At 44.3% G+C, this 20,333-nt stretch overlaps 1 protein-coding gene across 1 annotated transcript in view; it reads left to right on the top strand.

The window, feature by feature from the left end:
- Nucleotides 1–20,333, top strand: part of rftn1b (raftlin, lipid raft linker 1b) — a gene marked incomplete at its 3' end in the record, with an annotated part of 116,001 nt that overhangs the window by 13,079 nt on the left and 82,589 nt on the right. Inside the window, exon 2 of the mRNA XM_080741719.1 lies at nt 5,134–5,324. Coding sequence (XP_080597845.1) covers nt 5,177–5,324 — 148 coding nt within the window. The 5' untranslated portion in view covers nt 5,134–5,176. The remainder of the gene's footprint in view (nt 1–5,133; nt 5,325–20,333) is intronic.

The raw sequence follows: 20,333 nt of genomic DNA, 5'->3' as shown, positions 1-20,333 counted from the left end.
GTGTGTGTGTGTGTGTGTGTGTGTGTGTGTGTGTGTGTGTGTGTGTGTGTGTTTGAGTGTGTGTGTGCTTGCGTGCGTGCGTGAGTGCGTGCGTGCGTGCGTGCGTGCGTTCGTGTGTGCGTGCGTGCGTGTGTGAATAGGGACTACACAACAGGCCTTGAGACAGTCAGATACAGGGTTGAAAGAGGCCATTGCGTCAGCCAGCTCCTTGAGATGCCACAGGAGTTCAATCGCACACCATTGTTTACTGATGTTCCCGCCTGCGTTTACATCACCTCTCTCATCTCTTCAGCGGTGTCAGCATGCATTGCACCGTGTCCGTTGTTACGTCCTGTCCTTGAATATTCAAAGCCGGTATATCAAATAAATGCTTGTTGCGAGACCTTTGATTTGCTAACGCCTGATTTATTGCGCGCAGTGTCTCTCAAATAGCCGATGTACAAGCTCACATCGCATCTCAGTGCAACGCGAGATGTCAAGGGACAATCGAGCTGTGCAGTTATTGAAAATACTGTGCTGGATGTGGAGGCTGAAATGGCAATAAGCTCTTTAAATAGACTCATTGTGGCTCTGTGGATCTTCATCAACTTTGGACTAAAACGTACTTTACTAGCCATAGTAATGACATACAATGTTATGTGTTTTACACACACACACGCACACACACACACACACACACACACACACACACACACACACACACACACACACACACACACACACACACACACACACACACACATACAGTACACGTCACAATTGCATACTTTTTATGTTCAACCAACATTTTTAACATTATATTGAAATCCATATTGATTTTAAGGATGGCTTGTAGCTAATGTTTGCATAAACTGCTAATACAGTAAAAATCATATATGCGTATTCATTTGTAACAGTGATGATCCATCAAAGTTGTTTGGTTATCTGAAAATAACGCACACCCTACGTCCCATCAGAATCTATATTTGTAATTGTAGGCAAATTGTATGAAAGCATCCAGCACTTTCCAGAATAGGCCTTGTTATCGACCACTGTATTTCCTGACAACCCTGTTCACTTGTCTCCCTGTGCCCCTTGGGTCCTCCATGTCCCACCCAGGTGAAGTGTCAAGGCGGAAAGGAAGGAAGGAAGGAAGGAAGGAGGAAGTCAGAGCATGCAGGGAACATGGTCCTGCCTCGATGGGTTGAAGAGCCCTCTTTCACTTATTCACAATAAGCTAAATAAACTACAACATCAAAACCGCCAAATGCAACCTCTTAATTTGTCTGAGGAGGGCAAGACAGGGAGAGAGAAAGACGGCTGGAGAGGGAGAAAGACATACTGTAATGAGAGAACTTAGAGAGAGAGGGGGGGGGGAGAGAGAGAGAGAGAGAGAGAGAGAGAGAGCGCGCACTCAAAGACAAAGACTGAGATTAGAGGCAGCTAGACTTCATGCAAAGGAACAACAGTGTGTCCTAATTAGTTTTCCTTCAATAACCACCAATCCACTTTGAAGATTCCTAAGCTGTGATGTTTGAATAGATCTTAGCAACCATGCTACCAAACATAATAACTTATAAGGAGATCTCATCGACAAAGAGGCAAAGACAGCCAGCCAGACAGACAGACAGACAGACAGACACACAGCCAGCGTGGGAGCGTTACGCTGTTTCTATGTGTCATCTTTTTGACACCCAAACCTAACCCTAACCTCCGTGGGTTGAGTCGCTAACCCTCCCGATGTTCCGTTGTCAAAATGTGGGTCGTTCGAAAGAGCGAGATTTCCCAGCCAGCATGACAGCCAGCCAGCCTGACAGACAGACAGACAGACAGACAGCCAGCAAGCCTGACATCCAGCCAGCCAGCCTGACAGACAGGCAGACAGACAGACAGACAGACAGACAGATACCTTAGAGAGTGACGGATAACATCCAGAGTCAATGGTGTAACAAACAATTTTGCTTTCTATCAAACCATTTTGATGGAAATAAGAAACCCTCCCACGCTTTCCTTTTGACATCCATATAATAGAAAGTGCTGCGGGGTGTTTAAGTCTGGAGGAGCCAAAGCCAGGTCAATTCCAGTCACAACAGAGCCTCAGAACCACGGGCGGGATTATGGTTTACGGGTTATCGAATAAAAACTTCACAATGCCATTAATGCGAGACAAAAGACAGAACAAAACAGCAAGAGGATCGTTGCTAATTCAGCAAAGGGAAATCAATGGTCTTTTTCCTGTTTTTCTGAAGCCGTTGAGGTGCGGTCTGTTGAGTGGCCCTTGTCTGTCAAACTCTCTCCTCCCCCCCCCCCCCCCAAAAAAAAAGAAAAAGTGAGCTGAGGCAATGGCCACAACCCGCCCAGAGCTCACACCTCGGAGGGGGGAAGTAGGATGTGGAAAAAACAGTGACTCCAAAAATCATAAACATCTCACACTTCCGCTGTCAGCTTTGCTCTAAAAATACTCACCTTCGCCTTCGCCAACGGCCTCCAAGTGCTATGCAAATACCAGAGGCGCCATTTATTTTTTCATATGCTTTGTTTTCTTTCCACCCCCTCACCGCTTTTGTTCTGACTACCTCTTCCCCCTTCTCTTGTAGAGTACATGACAGACAGAGCCTCTCTTTCTCTCTGGTTGCTCCTTCTCTCTCCAGGGTGGGGGGGTTTGGTGGGTAAAACCTATTTACAACTGACTGCAGGCAACAGTGGAAATCCATGACTTGAAGAAATGCATTTTTTTTCCCCCTGTTTCCTTTGATGGCAGAACAATTCGAGATGCCTGGTGTTGAAGCTGCCTCACAGTACAGTACAGTATGGTCCTGAGTTGAAACGGTTACTGCAGAGCGCCGCTTTCAGAGAATTTGACTTCCTCTGGAGTTTACAGCTTGTGTGTTCCTTTGAAATGGGTGTTCTTGGAACCCCAAACGAAAACGTCACTCCCACTGTGGCGATGCGGAGAAGTGAAGGCTCCGGGTCTCCCCTTCAACTCCATCAGGCATGGTTTGATTCATGCTTTGTCGTGCATCTGCGTTGCAGGGGGGACCCCAGATGATTAGCTAAATGTAGCTAAAAGAAAGTCAAAAACATTGTTTTCTCACTCAACAGTAAACAGACCAACATACAGTATAAGTGTATACATGGTATCTGCACATTTCTGAAGTGACAATTTAAGGACTTTAATTACCTTTTTAGTACGTCTGGTCAAACATTGGCCAAATTGTGAAATATTAGTCCAAAATTGAGAAAATAGCTGCGAGGCGTTGTGAGCATGTAGATCGGCTATTTTCACAATGGAATAGATCGAGTCAAACTAAATGTAATGCCAACTCCTACAATTCCAAGAGCTTGTGCAGGGTTGGGGGTCCCCAGTTGAAATATGATTATTTTGGGGGCCGCGGCCTGAAAAGGTTGAGGACCACTGATATGGCAGAGTATAAATGAAGAATTAGTAATGCGAGAGACATCCAGAACATCTCTGTGTCATAGATATTGTACAGCCACCAGTCAACAGAGCGTCAGGGACCCTGCCCGGTTGCGCCATGGGACCCGGCATAATCCGAGTTGATGAATTGCCACGTTCATCAACTCTCGCCCCATTACAGGGTGCTAGGACGGAGCCCCACGAGGATGTGATTGCGATGCAACATTCAGATTCATAACGCCCAACAAAGATATTCATGTAAGTGTCGTCGGGGACAAAGCCCTGTTGTGACAACAGCAATGAATCTCCTGCCGTTACCTCTCACTTTCTCTCTCCTCTCTCCCCTCTTCCTCCTCCTCCCTCCTTCCTCCTCCTCTTCTGTTCATCAGCCCTTTCCCTTTCATCAACAGTCTAATTGCTATGCGTCTCTCTCTTCTCTTCAGACTCTGCTTGCCATGCATTACCCCCCCCCCCCCCCCCCCCCCTCCTAACTAAACGGACCGGTGGTCACCCCATTTCCTATTTTTTCCCTTGATTGATTCTCACCTTTTCCATTCTTCCCGCTCACCTCATTAACAGAGCACCGCATTCCCTCGTTTCCTCCCTCCCTCTCGCAAACCCCCCAGTCCCCCCCCCCCCCCCCCCCCCCGTCTTCTTGTCCTGCCGTCTCCGCGACGACGACGACGACCCGCTCGAATGTGTAGTTGTGCCGCCGCGAAGGCGCCCGGAACATTTCTGTAATTAGGAGCGAACATAATAGAGAGGGTTCCTCATCATTTGGGGGGAGGGGAGGGTGGGGTGGGGGTGGCAGGGGATAAGGGAGGTGGAGGGCAGCCACAGCCATCCATCCATTGGTCCATCCATCCTCCAGTTTAATCAGTGGTGCACAATGGGATGTCACCTGCGCCCAGTCTGAGGCTGAGCTGATGGAGAATGGCAGCAGCAGCAGCGTCACAAGCCATTGGGGTGAAGCCCCTCTATACGGATTTGCCCGGCTCTTTAGAGACCCTCCTCCCCCCACACACACACAGCCCCCCTGTTCCTTCAGCCGCCACTCCGCCATCGTTGTCTCTGTTAATTCGGTTCCCCCGGGAACGAGGGCTCGGGAACCCATGAAGAATCAAGCTCATTTAATGGTTTTTATTTATTTATTTGGGGGTGCTTATCCAGCATGCTGTTCCTTATTGGTTTTCCCTCTGAAGTCCCTCAGGGATCATGGTCATGTGTGCACTGTTGTGTGTGTGTGTGTGTGTGTGTGTGTGTGTGTGTGTGTGTGTGTGTGTGTGTGTGTGTGTGTGTGTGTGTGTGTGTGTGTGTGTGTGTGTGTGTGTGTGTGTGTGTGTGTGTGTGTGTGTGTGTGTGTGTATATGCACCTGTGCTTGATTGTGTTTGCGTGTGTGTGCGTGGGTGTGTGCGTGCACACTTTTATTCATGTTTGCGTGCGTTCGTGCATGCATCAATGTGTGCACGCAGGCATGCGTGACAAAGCGAAAGATAGATTAATCTCTGTCTCAAACATCCTTTGAGCCTGATTTATACTTAGTTGTGTGACGGTGCCCAGTGCCGAACAATTGCCGATCTACAAATTTATACAACATGTCGACATGTTGTGGGCTAGGCACCGTCCCACAAAGTTGTGCAAATGAGGCATTATGCTTTAGGAGTTCCCCAATTTTCGCATTTTTCACAATACTTTCACAAACACAAGTGACCCGACCTCCCTTCTATCTTGGCAGGCTCCGTGCACATACACACGCCACTCACTAACCCAGTGGAGCCATGGGCTGTGGCCTGCGTAAGCTGAAACCCACGGCAGAGGAGAACAGTCCAGGAAAGATCTACTCCACCCTGAAGAGACCGCAGGTGGAGACCAAGGTGGGCGTGGCTTACACCTACCGCTACCTGGACTTCCTGATCGGGAAAGATGGTAAGATATGATGGAGTTCTATGGCGTGTATCAAAACAGCGTCCAGGTTCTGACAATGGAAGCTTGTGATTGGCTGAACCGGAGGTAGGGAGCGCTCCGTTGCATTCGCCTGGACCGTGCGGAGGTGCCGATCGAGAGCTCACTCGTGTATAGGTTAGGTAATATAATAGGCCTACATGCGATGTTTCATGACATATAACACAAGAAATAATCATAAACATTTTATATTTATAAGGTCAAGTATTATACTTAATAATTGGGACTTACAAGAAGTTAAGAACCATTATCATAGTTATAATAGGCCTACATTTTTGCAGTAGTTTAGGCATTTTGGTTTGATAAGGTTGTGGGCAGAACAATTCGTCCTTGTTTGTTATTTGACTATTTTTACTTTAATTATAATTAAAGACACTTCATAGTGAATTAGTGATTATAATAAATAGCCTATATGTCGTGATTGTTGTTATAGCTAGATCAGATTGTGTTTATAATACAACGCCGGCGTGCCTCCGTCATCTCCACCGTTCCATTGTCAGAACCGGGATGCTGTTTTGATTCACGCAGTTCATTTTTTAGTTTGATAGATTGATTGACTTTATTTGGATTCAGAAAAACTGCATCTCACCCGGATCTCACCACAACAGAATCAGGAGAGAGAACTGAACTCACATAGGATAGAGGATAAACAAGTGCATTTGGAAGTGATGATACAAATAAATGAGCAAAATTGGAACTGAAACACTATAAAGTTTAAGGTGATGAATTGGTACTCTCTCCTAAGTGGCTGAAATTAGGAGAGAGTAGGCTACCACCTGAAAATGTATTTTCTGTTTATGAAAGAGCAGAGGAGAGAGGAGATCCTGAACAACCACTCATGCAACAACACGAACAACAATGTGAACAACAACACAATTAGAATATAAAGCTTTAACCTTCTAACAATACACTTTTTGTTTTAACCAAAAATGTAATATCATCACTCACCCTATTCACATTAAATTCATGAATCTCTCAAGTCACACTACACTAACTAACTGTTAGCTGAATAATAACTCTCAGGATTTCCCAATCCACAAGGCAACAGTTCTGATTTGGAAGGAATTGTGTACACTTGACATAGGCTAATAAAGGCCTTCAATAATGCAATACATGGCCTGCATTATATCTCATTATGCCCGGCTGAGTCTGTTGCTATTTCTGAGACCTGAGACCTCTGGGCACCTCAATGTTGCCCAGTGTTGAATGTTGCAATGTTTGCTGAATTCATGAGTAGATGTGAATATAAAATATGTTTCAGTTTTGTAGAATAATGTCACCATCTGGCGGAGTCAGGTTAGGAATAATACACATTGTGTGAAAAAGTTGAGTGCTGAGTGTAACTTTCCTCTTCTACCTCGGATTTGAACATGGTTGCCTACGTATGTTTTTTTTTTTTGTGTGTTTTGTTTTTAGCATTGAGCTAATAGAGCCAGCCTGCTTTCTCAGGGGATAAATTGAATCTTGGTCAAATTGTGGTCAAAATCCTGTCAGATCCTGTGTCTAGACATTGACACAATCTAAACGTCTCAATAGAAGAGCAGGGAGATAAAATACAACCACCCCAATAAGTTATATTGTATTAACATACCATACCATACAGATTGGACAACTTTGTATTTTATTCATTAAAAAAAGTTATATAGTGCAACTTTAAGGTCTATTTGTATTTTTGAAAAAACATATGAATTATTTCTATTCTGGAAAAAAGTAAGACTAAAAAATGTGGAAATAAACGCGTATTTTCTCCGTGTGAAGTTGTGACCCATAAAACCACGCCTGTGACCTGGAAATGGGTCGCGACCCTATGTTTGAGAACCGCTGGTATACAAAGACTCAAGGTCACAGCGGTTCAAACCCCACAACAGTGTCCATCCCCATCCAAGCGTCCTTGAGCAAGACGTTGACATATGCAGCCGCCCCAGCACTCTGACCTGTATGGATTTATTCAGAGTCTCTGAGGGATAGGAAAAGAAATACATTACTCCAGTATTTGTATCATCCTTTCTGAAATGACAAAACCTCTGCAGTATAATGAATGGAAATAAAACAGTAACAAATCATCTCACAAATATAGCACCTCCATGTACATACAGTACGCACGCACGCACGCACGCACGCACGCACGCACGCACGCACGCACGCACACACACACACACACACACACACACACACACACACACACACACACAGGGCCTTCAGGGCCCCTTCCTCTCTCCTCTCAGTCAGAGGTGTTTATGAGATAGGAGGTGGGTGTTGCTTCCTGCGATACAGCAATCCAAATGTACGGCGGTGTTTGCCGGGGGAGCTTAGCGTTGGTTACCACGTTCGATAGTTCGGTGTCACATTCATCTGACACTGGTGTATGCTAACCAGGTGAAATGCTAACCTGCCAACACTGGTGAATGTTAACCTGGTGAATGCTACCATGCCTAAACCTAACCCTAACCCTTTACCTAACCTCAGTAAAATTATGCCTAACCCTAACCCTAACCCTAAGCCTAACCCTTAGTCGGACAAATGGGACGTCGAAATATCGAGATTTCACTGTTTGCCGGTGTGTGCGCGTGCGTGCGTGCGTGCGTGCGTGCGTGCGTGCGTGCGTGTGTGCGTGCGTGCGTGTGTGGCTGGGATAAGGAAGAGTGCAGTGGGCTATATATAGCCATCACTCGATTATTTCTCTGGGAGACGGTTATAGTTGAAAGGCCAGTGAGGCAGGGTGGGCGGGCAGCGGGGGGGAGGCGGGGGGAAGGAGGATGCTGGGAGATGAAGGGTGTGGTGCCATGGCCCTGACAGTTGATTAGTCTCCATTAGCTTGTCAGGCTGACAGGACTGGATGTATGAGGCAGCCACGGGGCTTTCTGGAGCAGCGCTTCTCAGAGTAGGGTCCAGACAGGGACCCCCGGGGTTCCTTGACGGAGTTCCCAAACAGAGAGAGAGCACAAATGGAACATTTTCACACCCCGACATAGGGGTGTCCTTGAAATTAAAACGTTTGAGAACTTTTGATTGATTGGTTGATTTTATTTTGTAATTAAAGAAAGAGCACACTAGCACTTAAAAGATCACACCCAGTGTGAGCGGTGCTATTTACTGACTGTATGAGTTCATTTCATTAAGTGTCCCGCGAAGCTTCCAATGGCAGGGTGACCCTGGCCATATGTACAGACCAATGACAAAGACAGATGTAGGAGCGTTGTTGTCGGGTGGAAACCTTTTGTCCAAAAATCTTTTTAAAAAGTATTTAAATTAGTGAAAATAGTCACTATCTACTAGCACACAACGGCTCTAGCACACAACGGCTCGCACGTGAGGTGTTGTGTGCTTGTAGATCGGCTATTGTCACTATAGTCTTGTGCGACAGTTTTGTATGGTGAAGCAGGGCTTTACTTACAAAAACAAAACATTGAAAAAGTGACAGAGGTTTCTGCCCGACAGTGACGATATATTTCTCAACAAACCACTGGTCTGGAGGCGATGGAGTCCATCCCCGTGTAAAGGGGGCGCCACTGAGTTCTCCTACATCAGCTGGGCAGCCTGTGTTGGCTTGGCTTGTGAAAGTTGTGATCACATTTTTATGTGTTCTGTTTTGTATTAGATCTGTGGAACAGTAAGGTGGTTGTTCCATAATCAATTGTCCTTTTTCCCTCCGTATCTCTGTCACCTTGTCTGTTGCTGTATTCATCCCTTCTCTCCTGACATGTTTCACTTGTTCTCCCCTCACTCTTTATACCCTTTCTGTCACTGTGTGTGCGTGCGTACGTGTGTCTGTGGGTGCGTGCGTACGTGTGTCTGTGGGTGTGTGCGTCTGTGGGTGCGCACGCCGTGCACACGCGTGCAATGTGTGTGTGTGTGTGCACGCCTGTGTCTCAAAGGAACATATTAAGAGAGAAAGCAGAGTGTGTAAACCCCTGTGGCCGAATCTTTTCACTGCATCAGCAGTTTTTCAGGGTTAAGAGTTAGTGTGTTATACTCATGGCTGTAATTACCTTGTACCGGGTTTGTAAGTGAAGGTAATGATTCATGTTTCCAGGCATGTATTCATGCAAAAAAAAAGCATGTAAGGCAGAAAAAGATAAAAATGTATGTGATGTATTATAGGCTTATTGCTGTATGGTGTATGATGAAATAAAAGAAGGGAAAAAAACACCTGACTAATATACTGAAACAGAAGTATTTAAGTGAACTCAAAATGCCATTATGAAATGAAGAGTATTATGTTACAACGTTTAATCATGCATTACTGTACACACGAAAGCCACGCTAACAAAAACACAAATTATTTTTATTTGACAGTGGCATATAATTGTTTCACATTGTAAGCATTGTCAGTGTAAAAACTTCTTTAAAATGTTTAATTAAATAAAACAAAACAAAACAAAAATGACTTAAAGGCACTTCCTATATTTGCATCATATTATCTACAACACAATCAAAAAGGCACAATTAAAAGATATAGATTTGAGGGTTGAATCTTTGAAACCCAGACTAACTATTAGCCAAAACAGAAGTAAGTGTTGTACGACAAAATATAAATCAGACAATGCTTGTAACAACGCTAGAACATGCCTCTACAACGGCGGCCGTTATGCCCCTCATGGTAAAAAAAAAAAGCACCAAAGATAACAAAAATAGCAAAAAAGAAGAAATGTGCCAGAATCCAGATTCAGTACCTTCACTGTTCTAAACCACCACTGTAAACTGAATGGCTAAATTCATTTACTTTCAAAATTACCTTTCAAACAAAGCATAGACTGTGTTTGATATTGAGATCACGACCTCACAGGGAACAAAGAAAGTGATGGAACAGAACAGTGTTGCTGTGCTAGACGGCCTGGAAAGAAAGCATTTAACTGTATACATGGGGAAAGGGACTTGGGGATGTGTGTGCACATTTTATTTCCAAATATGTGATTTGAAATGTTTAAAATGTCAGGAGAAATGAAAAAGTGAAAACAGTCGATTATGTCGAGGTCTTTCTGGGCAGACAGGCAGCAAATATCGCAACAGAGATGTTGTCCTTGACATCAAAGCCAAGAGCAGACATGCATGCACGTCCATACTGCACGCGCGTGTGCACGCACGCACGCACGTGCACACACACACACGCACGCACGCACGTGCACACACACACGCGCACGCACGCACGCACGCACGCACGCACGCACGCACGCACGCACACACACACACACACACACACACACACACGCACGCACGCACGCACGCACGCACGCACGCACGCACGCACGCACGCACGCACGCACGCACTCACACACACTCACACACACACCTGGCTTTGCTCACATACAGGCTTAGACACACCGTTTGATATCATCTTGGGAAGCAGAGACATCATTTATATGCAAAACCCCCAGAGCCTCAAGTCCCCTTGTTAATATGAGCCTTTGCAACCGGGGCAGGTGAGTGACATACCAAAGCAGTCCCCCCCACACTCCACTCTGCTCAGTGCTGTGTGGATATGGAACCGAGCTGGAGGAGAGGTCAGCAGGAATTCAGCAGACCGGAGTGGCTTTCTGTGGGGAGATTAGTCCTTAGAACGCTGGACTGGAACTGAGATTTATCCCCTGGATTCCCACCCCGAGAGGTGGAATTGAATGGGGGTGAAATGACATTGAAGAGTGAATTCACGGTCATCTGGTTTTTACATTACATTTCCATTATATTCTCGCTGAGCGGGTCGCGGATCACCTCCAGACTCGGATCAAAACCGGCTTGATTCTCCAAACATGATTGTAAAGCAGATGCCTTCTGAAATGTGTGAGCGTGTGTGTTGAACTGAAGACGGATGGGGATTGTAGTGTTGCTGGTCTGAAAGAGGAAAATATATGAATGGTGACTGGGTTTTATTGGTGATTATGCAAATAGTCAATGAATAATCTTTTGAAACAGGCCAAAGGGGAGCTTTGTCGGTGAACGTCTTTAATATGATTAACATAGAATTATGGGTCCTTTCAAAGAAGGGCCTTAACTAGACTTGGATAGTCCTGGGTTTCCAGAAGGTGACATTAGTCCGTTCTATCTTTGTTTGACTGGCTCAGCACTGCATGCAGCAGATTTGAACTGTTAACACGTGAATAGAAATAGAAATAGAATATCCCCTGGATTCCCACCCCGAGAGGTGGAATTGAATGGGGGTGAAATGACATTGAAGAGTGAATTCACGGTCATCTGGTTTTTACATTACATTTCCATTATATTCTCGCTGAGCGGGTCGCGGATCACCTCCAGACTCGGATCAAAACCGGCTTGATCGCGTGGTTCACGTGGTTCATTGTCACTTTACCATAGACTTCAATGCATTCTGTAAACCTCCGGTTCGCGGTTTGTCACTATACGCCAATAGATGTGTGCATAGAAGACCTGGCCCCATAAAGTGAACGGGAGTGACGCGACTCTCCGTAGGTAGAAGTCTCTGGTTTCCGGTTCGATCCTGCTGCCGAGCCAATCAAACAAAGCTATGGGAACCAGACCTGGAAGAGGAAACGGGTTTGCCACCTCCTGGAAAACCCGGGACTACAGTTATGCACGGAGCCTTTCGGTATACAAATCAGCAGTACCAAGTGAGGCCACGTGTGACTGCCTCTGGTGTCTGCCTCAGCCTCTTGTTAGTGCCACATTAAATGGGCCCTGCGAGTGTTGTGCTGTTTTGAAGCAGTCGAGCAGCAAAATACCAAGGCATTGTTTGCCGAGACAGAGATGTCAGTGCGACGTTAAATAACCCCAACGACGTATAGTGAGTGCTCAGCAAGTTTCATTTGCTGGGCTTCAAATGAGCGTAACTGCTGACAAAGTTTTATCAACAGGAAACACAGATTTCAGTTCAGTTCCTTCCCCTCTCTCCATCTCCTCCTCCCTCTCTACCACAGCACTCTTGACTTGTTTGTTTTTACTCTCTCTCTCTCTCTCTCTCTCTCTCTCTCTCTCTCTCTCTCTCTCTCTCTCTCTCTCTCTCACTCACTCTCCCTCAGCAAAAATGTTCAAGATTGGTCTTCGCTCAACCGGGAAAATATTTACAACATTTTGCACAGAATATTTCCTGTGTTCTGACTGAGGGGCCTATTTATTCTCATTATTGCACTCAGCTAAACTCCATTCTGCCAATATGCCGCATGGTGTGTTCAAGCAAATGTTCTAGTCCCCCTCTCCAAAGAGACTAATATGCGGGTCATTTTTCTCTGTGATGAGCTTTTTGGTCGCGTGATATCAGTTCAGAAATGTAAAGACGCGGACACTGAAAGAGACCCAGGGGGGGGCGGAGAAGAACACAAACACAGCAAAGAGTGTCCTTGTAGTGCTGAATAGGGATTTTCTACTGAAGCATTTCTACATGTGATAACGATGTGGTATTCACAGCATGGAACATCTACAAGGGATTCTGAGATTTCTTGGGTCCCCTGAGGTGATGCTTCGTGAAGTCTCTTCAGTTAGTCTGTATACATCTTCCTGGCTGTACCCCAGTATCGTCACTGTCGGGCAGAAACCTTGTATCTCCAAGTTTCAAATTAGCAATTTTTTTTTCGCAAAGCAAAGCCCTGCTTCATCATACAAGGCCGTCGCACAAAAGTAGTGAAAAGTGCGAGGCGTTGTGTGCTTGTAGATCGGCTGTTTTCACTAGTTTAAATCATTTTTAAAATGATAAATACAAAACAAACGGTTTTGGACATACAAGGATTCCACATATTTCAACTCTAAATGTTTTTGTTTTATAACGTATTGCCTTGCTTCATCATACTATGGTGTAAGCAAATAACCATCTTCAAGCTCGCACACAATACAGCTTGTACAGTAGATTGTCTAATTTTGCTTTTGATTGTCTAAGTGTGTCTTTGGGTTTTATATTGAAAATATTGTATAAACAAGAGCTTGTGACTTGAATAATAATAATAATAACTAACTAAACTACTTTGGACCCATTTGATCACACATTATTTTTTCATTTCCTTAAAAGTAACAGTTTGGGACACACAAGGTGATATTATTATGAGGCTGTCTTGTTCTAATTTATTGAGATATGAGTTTTGCATGTGGGCGGGGAGGCTGTGTGCATCATTCAATGAGTGTATAAGAGTGCCGTCTTGAGGAGAGCGGAAATGAGGGGGTAGTAAGAGTGATGGGGACATCACTCTTGTTTGTGTGTGTGTGTGTGTGTGTGTGTGTGTGTGTGTGTGTGTGTGTGTGTGTGTGTGTGTGTGTGTGTGTGTGTGTGTGTGTGTGTGTGTGTGTGTGTGTGTGTGTGTGTGTGTGTGTGTGTGTGTGTGCGTGCCTGTGTGCCTGTGTGTGTGCGTGTGTGCGTGCGGCAGGTGTTTGTCATCTACATGACAACAGCAGGCGCTGTAGTCATTAAACTTTATATTATAAAGTTAATATTATAAAATTCAAGATATCGTTCAAGATATCACAGGCAAGTTGGGACACATTGTCAACGAAAGTTGATGCAAGTGGAGACATCACATTTGTGTCTGTGTGCGTGCGTGCGTGCATGCGTGCGTGCGTGCGTTTGTGTTGGTCCCTCTTATATAGCGTTGTGTAGGCCTGTGTTTCATCCAGCCACTTTATTTGCCTCTGCCTCCACAGTCCTCCTGTCAGCCTTACAGACAATAGTTCTGGACGCCCCCTCAAAGCTTTATTGGCTCTTATTGCCCTCCTACTCGGATCCAATATGCCAGTATTGATCGTGTTGAAATGCAATCTGGAGCTTCGATGGCAGTGGAGCAAACAATCTAAATTTAACAAAACACCTCCGCCACGCCAGGCTTCACCCGGGCAGGCCTTGAAAGCCCCTCCTGAAGAGGAACAAATGCATTTATCAATATGATGAGTAAAAGGGGGAACCTTTTCGTGCGGTTGTTGTGCCTATTGTTGGAGACACTGTTCCTGGCATGTCCTTTGGTCAGAAGGTACAGGAAGTGACCATGCACGCCCTCGACCTCCAGGTGGTCTTGGGTTCAACATGAGGGCTTTGCTATTGGCTTTTATTTTAGTTTAAAGGAGTAGTTCACCCCCAAAATGACTTTTTTTCTATTGATTACTCACGCCATGGAGAGTTGAGTTCAATAATATTTTTTGTTTTGTCGCGACCCATATGCATTTGGGTCCCCATCCAGAATCAATGGAGGTACATTTACAATAATCAATTTTTTGTCTCGGGAGTGTGACAAATACAAAAAAATATTATGGAACTCAAGTCTCTATGGCATGAGTAATCAATAGAAAAAAAGTCATTTTGGGGGTGAACTACTCCTTTAAGTAACTGACACACAGAACATATTTTGATTCAATGCAAGTAAAATGTGTGCCTTTATTGTTCTCAACATTTGTCAGGACAATAATGAAACAATGTGAAGTTCAGTCAGTTCATGGGCCACATGAGCTTTATTGTATGTGCCTACAATATAATTAAGTTTACCCTAGCTAACTCTGTAGTCTGGTGTGAAGTAGACTGTTCTTGCCTTTAGATAATATCATGTAATGGAAATTGAAATATACCGCAAACCTTCCTGCAGTCAGTGATAGCGCTCTCTCCTTATCACAACGCCGTTCCCACCCCCATCAACCAGTTCCAATTGAGAGATACTGAAGCAGTTTGAGCCTAAATGGTTTGAGCGAGATGTCAGATTTTTATTTCCAGTAGGGTATTTGATATTTCTTCTTCTACTCTTGCACTAACCACTGCTAGACTTTGCAGAGATATCTGGAGGCCAGTACCAGGGGGATGCATCTTCAATAAGTGAATAAACTGCCTTCCTGCCAAGTCCTTTTGACAAACTGCGGTCAGAAAAAAATTGGAAAATGTTTGCTTGGCACTGTTGACCTGAATCATTCGAGGCCTACCTGCAATCTGGGCAGATTTTTGTGTGATCCATTAATGAAAGCATGCAGGCACTCATTAAATCGCTTTTTTGAGCTCGACTAGAACACAGTGGGAGGAAAGGCCAACTAATTCAATTCCAGAGACCATTTATATTTATTTTTTTATGGCAGAGGGATGTGCGAGTTAATCATCAGTCGGTTGTTGACTGTCATTTTCGGAGACAGACTGATTAACCACTTAATGTCAAATAAAGAAAATACTCAATCTACAAGCTCACAACGGGCCACAACGCAACGCATTGTGGGTTTTTTAGATTGGGGTTTTCATCAAGTGTTCACCACCTAATATCATGACATGCCCAGTATAGGGATGCTTAGTCTTCATGTGGTTAAACCATGTACACAGTGTTGTACATCAAACCGCAAAAATAACAGATCTACAAGATAACTGAACTATATTTGCTGAATGTTTTCGTATTTTCACTGAATCTTCACCTATTATCGCCAAATGTTCGCCTAGGTCATGCCCAGGGTTCATGTATGCAGTGTCAGTGTTTAGATTGACAGCTCTCCCTGTTAGACTGTCTGTACATTGTCTCCATTCTGTTATTCACATTTTCACTTTAAAAGTGTGTAAATATAGACCTTTTATTTAATTTATATTCAATAAGACTCCCTTGACAGCCTATTGTTCTAATCACAAACAATAGACAGAGACAGGTGCCATAATGGGGACAGGGGGGCAGTTGGCAGTTGGTGAAATTGATCTCACACAAACAGTACACACAAACAGTACACACACACACACACACACACACACACACACACACACACACACACACACACACACACACACACACACACACACACACACACACACACACACACACACACAACAAACACACACACACACACACACACACACACACACACACACACACACACACACACACACACACACACACACACACACACACACACACACACACTCATAATCAACATAATCAACATCATCATCTATCTCATATGTCCACCGTTTCCATGGATTCAAATCACAGAGGTGGGATGCAGGTTTCCAATGCCGACAGGCCACCTGTTCCCGGGCGGGGTTCCCATCTGCTGGGAGCTCCAGGCTCCAATAAGGCTCACCACCGTTTGACTTCATTACTTTGGAAGAAACTTAGGACTACAATTAACCGAGAATAATATCGAAACCGACTTAGTTTGCATGTTTAATGCAATTCTATTGCTTTTGGGTTTTTAATTTTAAAAATCCAATCCAAAACGAACATAATTTTGCATAAAGCCAGCATACAGTATGTTTCTACTCCCATGTTAATAGGGGTATAAAAGACGAAAGAAAGGAGAAAAATATCCCTATAAGGTTCATTGTGAACTGATAAAAACGTTTTGTGATTAAAGTGGAAGACCACCCATTTTCAATATTGAACTATGTCATTAATATACCTTAGAGGAGTTGTGTGGAAATAGAAAAAATGTTCCCCCCCTTCTGTGTTGCCTAGAACTGGAGGATTGATGTTGAGGTTTGTATTGTAAAGTACAACTTGATGACATCACACCGTTGTACTTTACAATACAAACCCCAAAATCAATCTTCCAGTTCTAGGCAACACAGAAGGGGGGGGGGGGGGGGAAGTTATATTAATGAAGGTTCAATATTGAAAATGGGTGGTCTTCCCCTTTAATCGCACGATTAACTAGATAAATCATCTGGTTAATGTGGTCCGTGAAGGTATTGCATGTGGTCCCTGACCATGTATTTAGTAATGTAAGAAATTGACAATTTATTTTCTTCTTGTTCCACGGAACAGTGCATTAATGACCTGGTAACCTTTGATGACATGTCAATGTTGTCAGTTACTGGGAAGTCAGAGGTCAAGAAATCCCACAGAAAAGGGAGTTAGAATCTCAAAAAGGGGAAGTTTACCGGATTTCCTGATTGAGTTAGCATTATCATGAAATGTGCCCATGTAATCACATATTTTTGCTCTCTCACATACCTAAGATACAAATCAGCATATCATTTAACACGAGTGGAATGTTGGATAAAGTAGGCCTAAGAGAATGGAATCAGGGTAACTATGTGGGATAGGAATAGATCAGTGGTTCTCAACCTTTTATTTTTTTATAATAATGATATAATTTGTTTTGCATGTATATTATTGTGCAACGGATTAAGTCAAGCCCTTAACAGTCTTTATTTAATTTCAAGCTGTTTTCTCCCACACCACTCCAATTAATTAAAATATATTTTTAATGACATTTTATTGAAACATATTTTAATACATTTAACAAAGGTATTTTATTAATGTATTTACATTTTAAAACATTTTCCCATGGACAACCTGCCTCCTGTAGTCCATGGACCATTGGTTGAGAAACAGTGGGATGCAAAGACATTGGACACATGCGTAGCAACTAGCAAGTGTTACCAAAGCACTAATCTCTCAAGAACAGATGAAGTGCTGTGCAACTCAAATGAAAAGGAACAAAACAGAGAGGGTACTGTTTTTCCCTTTTCTTTGACCATGGGTTCTTCTCAGATTGCCAAATCACTAATCTTAGGTCATATCCCCACTCAACACAATAGTGGTCCCCAGGTTGATTCTTGGTCAGGGTTGGTCGTCCTTGGTTCAAAATCAGTTAAAAAACCCTGCTCTACAACAGTATACCTGGGCTTAATTATCCCAACTATACTCACCTTCATTTAGATTACACTGGCATAGTGTTGATTACATCTCAGCTGGGTCAGTTGAACACATCAAGCTTTCTGTATTACTTGTGACGTGTTTCTCCTCCTTAGAGGGCACCGGTTGTAATTAAAGAGACGCCACACGCGTGTGCACACACACACACACAAACAATTTGACTGCTAATGACGTAATACTGGACCAGAGAGATACGGAGAGAGAGAGTTCTTGCTTGTTTTGACAGAGGGGTGATGAGCAGATGAGATATACACAATATTTGGTGCTGATTGCAGCAGGCACGAGGCAACACAGGTGACTGCAGTGTGTGACTTTACTTTCTGGCATTGATTTCAGTTGTTTACAGGCTCAGACATAACAACAGAGGTCACTTAAGATGTGGCTGCTGTCTTCTGAGAGCCGAGCACAATGATACATCACAATCAACAGTAGCAGGCATTCCAGTGGCAGGGAAACAGTGGCACAATACATCCCAGGCCTGTCAAAGAGCCTTATCATCACACTACACATATTTTAAATTTCAAATTCACACTCTTTTGCAATGCAAATAGGGGGAAAAGCAATCAAACCGGGCGCATCTTGGCTGCAAATTTCAAAAATGTTTGTGTGCAACCTATGATTAGCAAGAACAGGAAGTTGACGTGGCGTGCTGCCACGGAGCGCCGCGCCGCTGAAACATTGTGGCGGTCGTGGCCTTTGATCAGGAATCCGCTCATTTACCAATGCTTGTCTCTCACGGGCTGTCTCCAGGCTGTCTCCAGGCAACGGGGCTGTCAGCAGAGAGGGTGGCGTGCAGCGGACAAAACGCGCTCTGGAGAGCCGCTGTCAGCCTGACGTCTGATGATGGAGGGAGACGTTAATTCCCGAGAGAGGGGGGGAGAAATACTGAGAGAGCCAGAGCTAGAGAAAATGGGGGGGGGGTTATTTTTTCCTTTTTTTTATTAATAAACTGTTCACTGACAGGACAAATTATGGTTTACATATGGTTTATGGCATGGGTCTTCAACAGGGGGTCCGGGACCCCTTGGGAGTCCTCCAAATCTTTGTGTGATAGAAACTTTTTTTCTTCTTTTTTTATATTTATATTTATATTTATATTATATCCTTATTCTGAGAACTTTAGCCAAAAAAAAACAGATCTACAAGCTCACAACGCCTCACGCTGCAAGGCGTTGTGAGCTTGTAGATCGGCTAATTCCGGCAAAGAGGTTTGGTGTAGAGGGGAAAAAGAGCAGACTAATTACAGAGTGAAAGGTCACGTTTATTAAGTATTGACGGTTCAAGTCGTTAAATATCTGAAAACACAAATTGACATGAATCCAAAATACACTGACGATTCTGCTGTCAAACAATGAAACTATATGGAATCTATGAAAAGGTTGTTGGGGTCCCTGCTTCATCTCTCTCTCAACTAAGGGGTCCTCGGCCTGAAAACGTTGAAGAGTTATGGGGGTCCTTGAAATGAAAAAGAAAGCATGAGAACCACTGGCACTTTAAATGCGCCATGCAGACAAAGAAAAAGCATTAGTTATAGCCATTTCTGTGGGTGTGCTTCAAAGTACACCCACTCGTTGGCCCCCATCGTATCTGAAATAAGGCAGTGATCTACTGCTCCTTCTGGAGCCGTCATCATATTTGCAGTAAAAGGTCAGCAGCCAGATATCATCGCCAATCATATAAATCAACTATCTTCACTCATAATTTATATCTATTTCTTTATGATGCATGGTCATTGTCCTTTGGATGGACACTGTCCTGTCTGTCCTATGTCCTTCCTTTCCTACTCGTCGTCACACCACATCACTGGCTAGCAGCTAACTCTCTTCTCTCTGGGACATGACTTCCTGCAGCTTAGAATTCTGACATCATGATTCATGTCCTTTACTCTCTATCTGCAGGTGATCCTGTCGGACGCAGAGAATGTTCTTTGTGATTTACTGTATGTGAGAATGTGACACACTGGATGTGGTAGAATATGTGTGTACGTAAGTCTACAAGCCAGAGAAAGAGAGAGAGAGGGTGAAAAGAGAGAGGGACAGGGAGAGAGAATTGTGTGTCAGAAAGTAAATGTATGTGTGCACGTACTGTGTGTGTGTGTGTGTGTGTGTGTGTGTGTGTGTGTGTGTGTGTGTGTGTGTGTGTGTGTGTGTGTGTGTGTGTGTGTGTGTGTGTGTGTGTGTGTGCGTGCGTGCGTGCGTGCGTGCGTGCGTGCGTGCGTGCGTGCGTGCGTGCGTGCGTGCGTGCGTGCGTGCGTGCGTGCGTGCGCGCGCGCGTGCGTGCGTGCGTGCGTATGAAAGAGCGAGAGGGAGAAAGAATGAGAGGGACACAGAGAGAGAGAGACAGTTGTGTGTCAGAAAGTAAAGTATAGGTGCACGCATTGGTGTGTGTGTGTGTGCATGCGTGCACCCTTCCG

Source organism: Nannobrachium achirus (genome assembly GCF_963921795.1).
Source record: "Nannobrachium achirus genome assembly, chromosome: 2".
Classification (NCBI taxonomy): Eukaryota; Metazoa; Chordata; class Actinopteri; order Myctophiformes; family Myctophidae; genus Nannobrachium; species Nannobrachium achirus.
The sequence above is the reverse complement of the archived record's forward strand: the minus strand, read 5'-3'. Positions and strand labels throughout refer to the sequence as shown.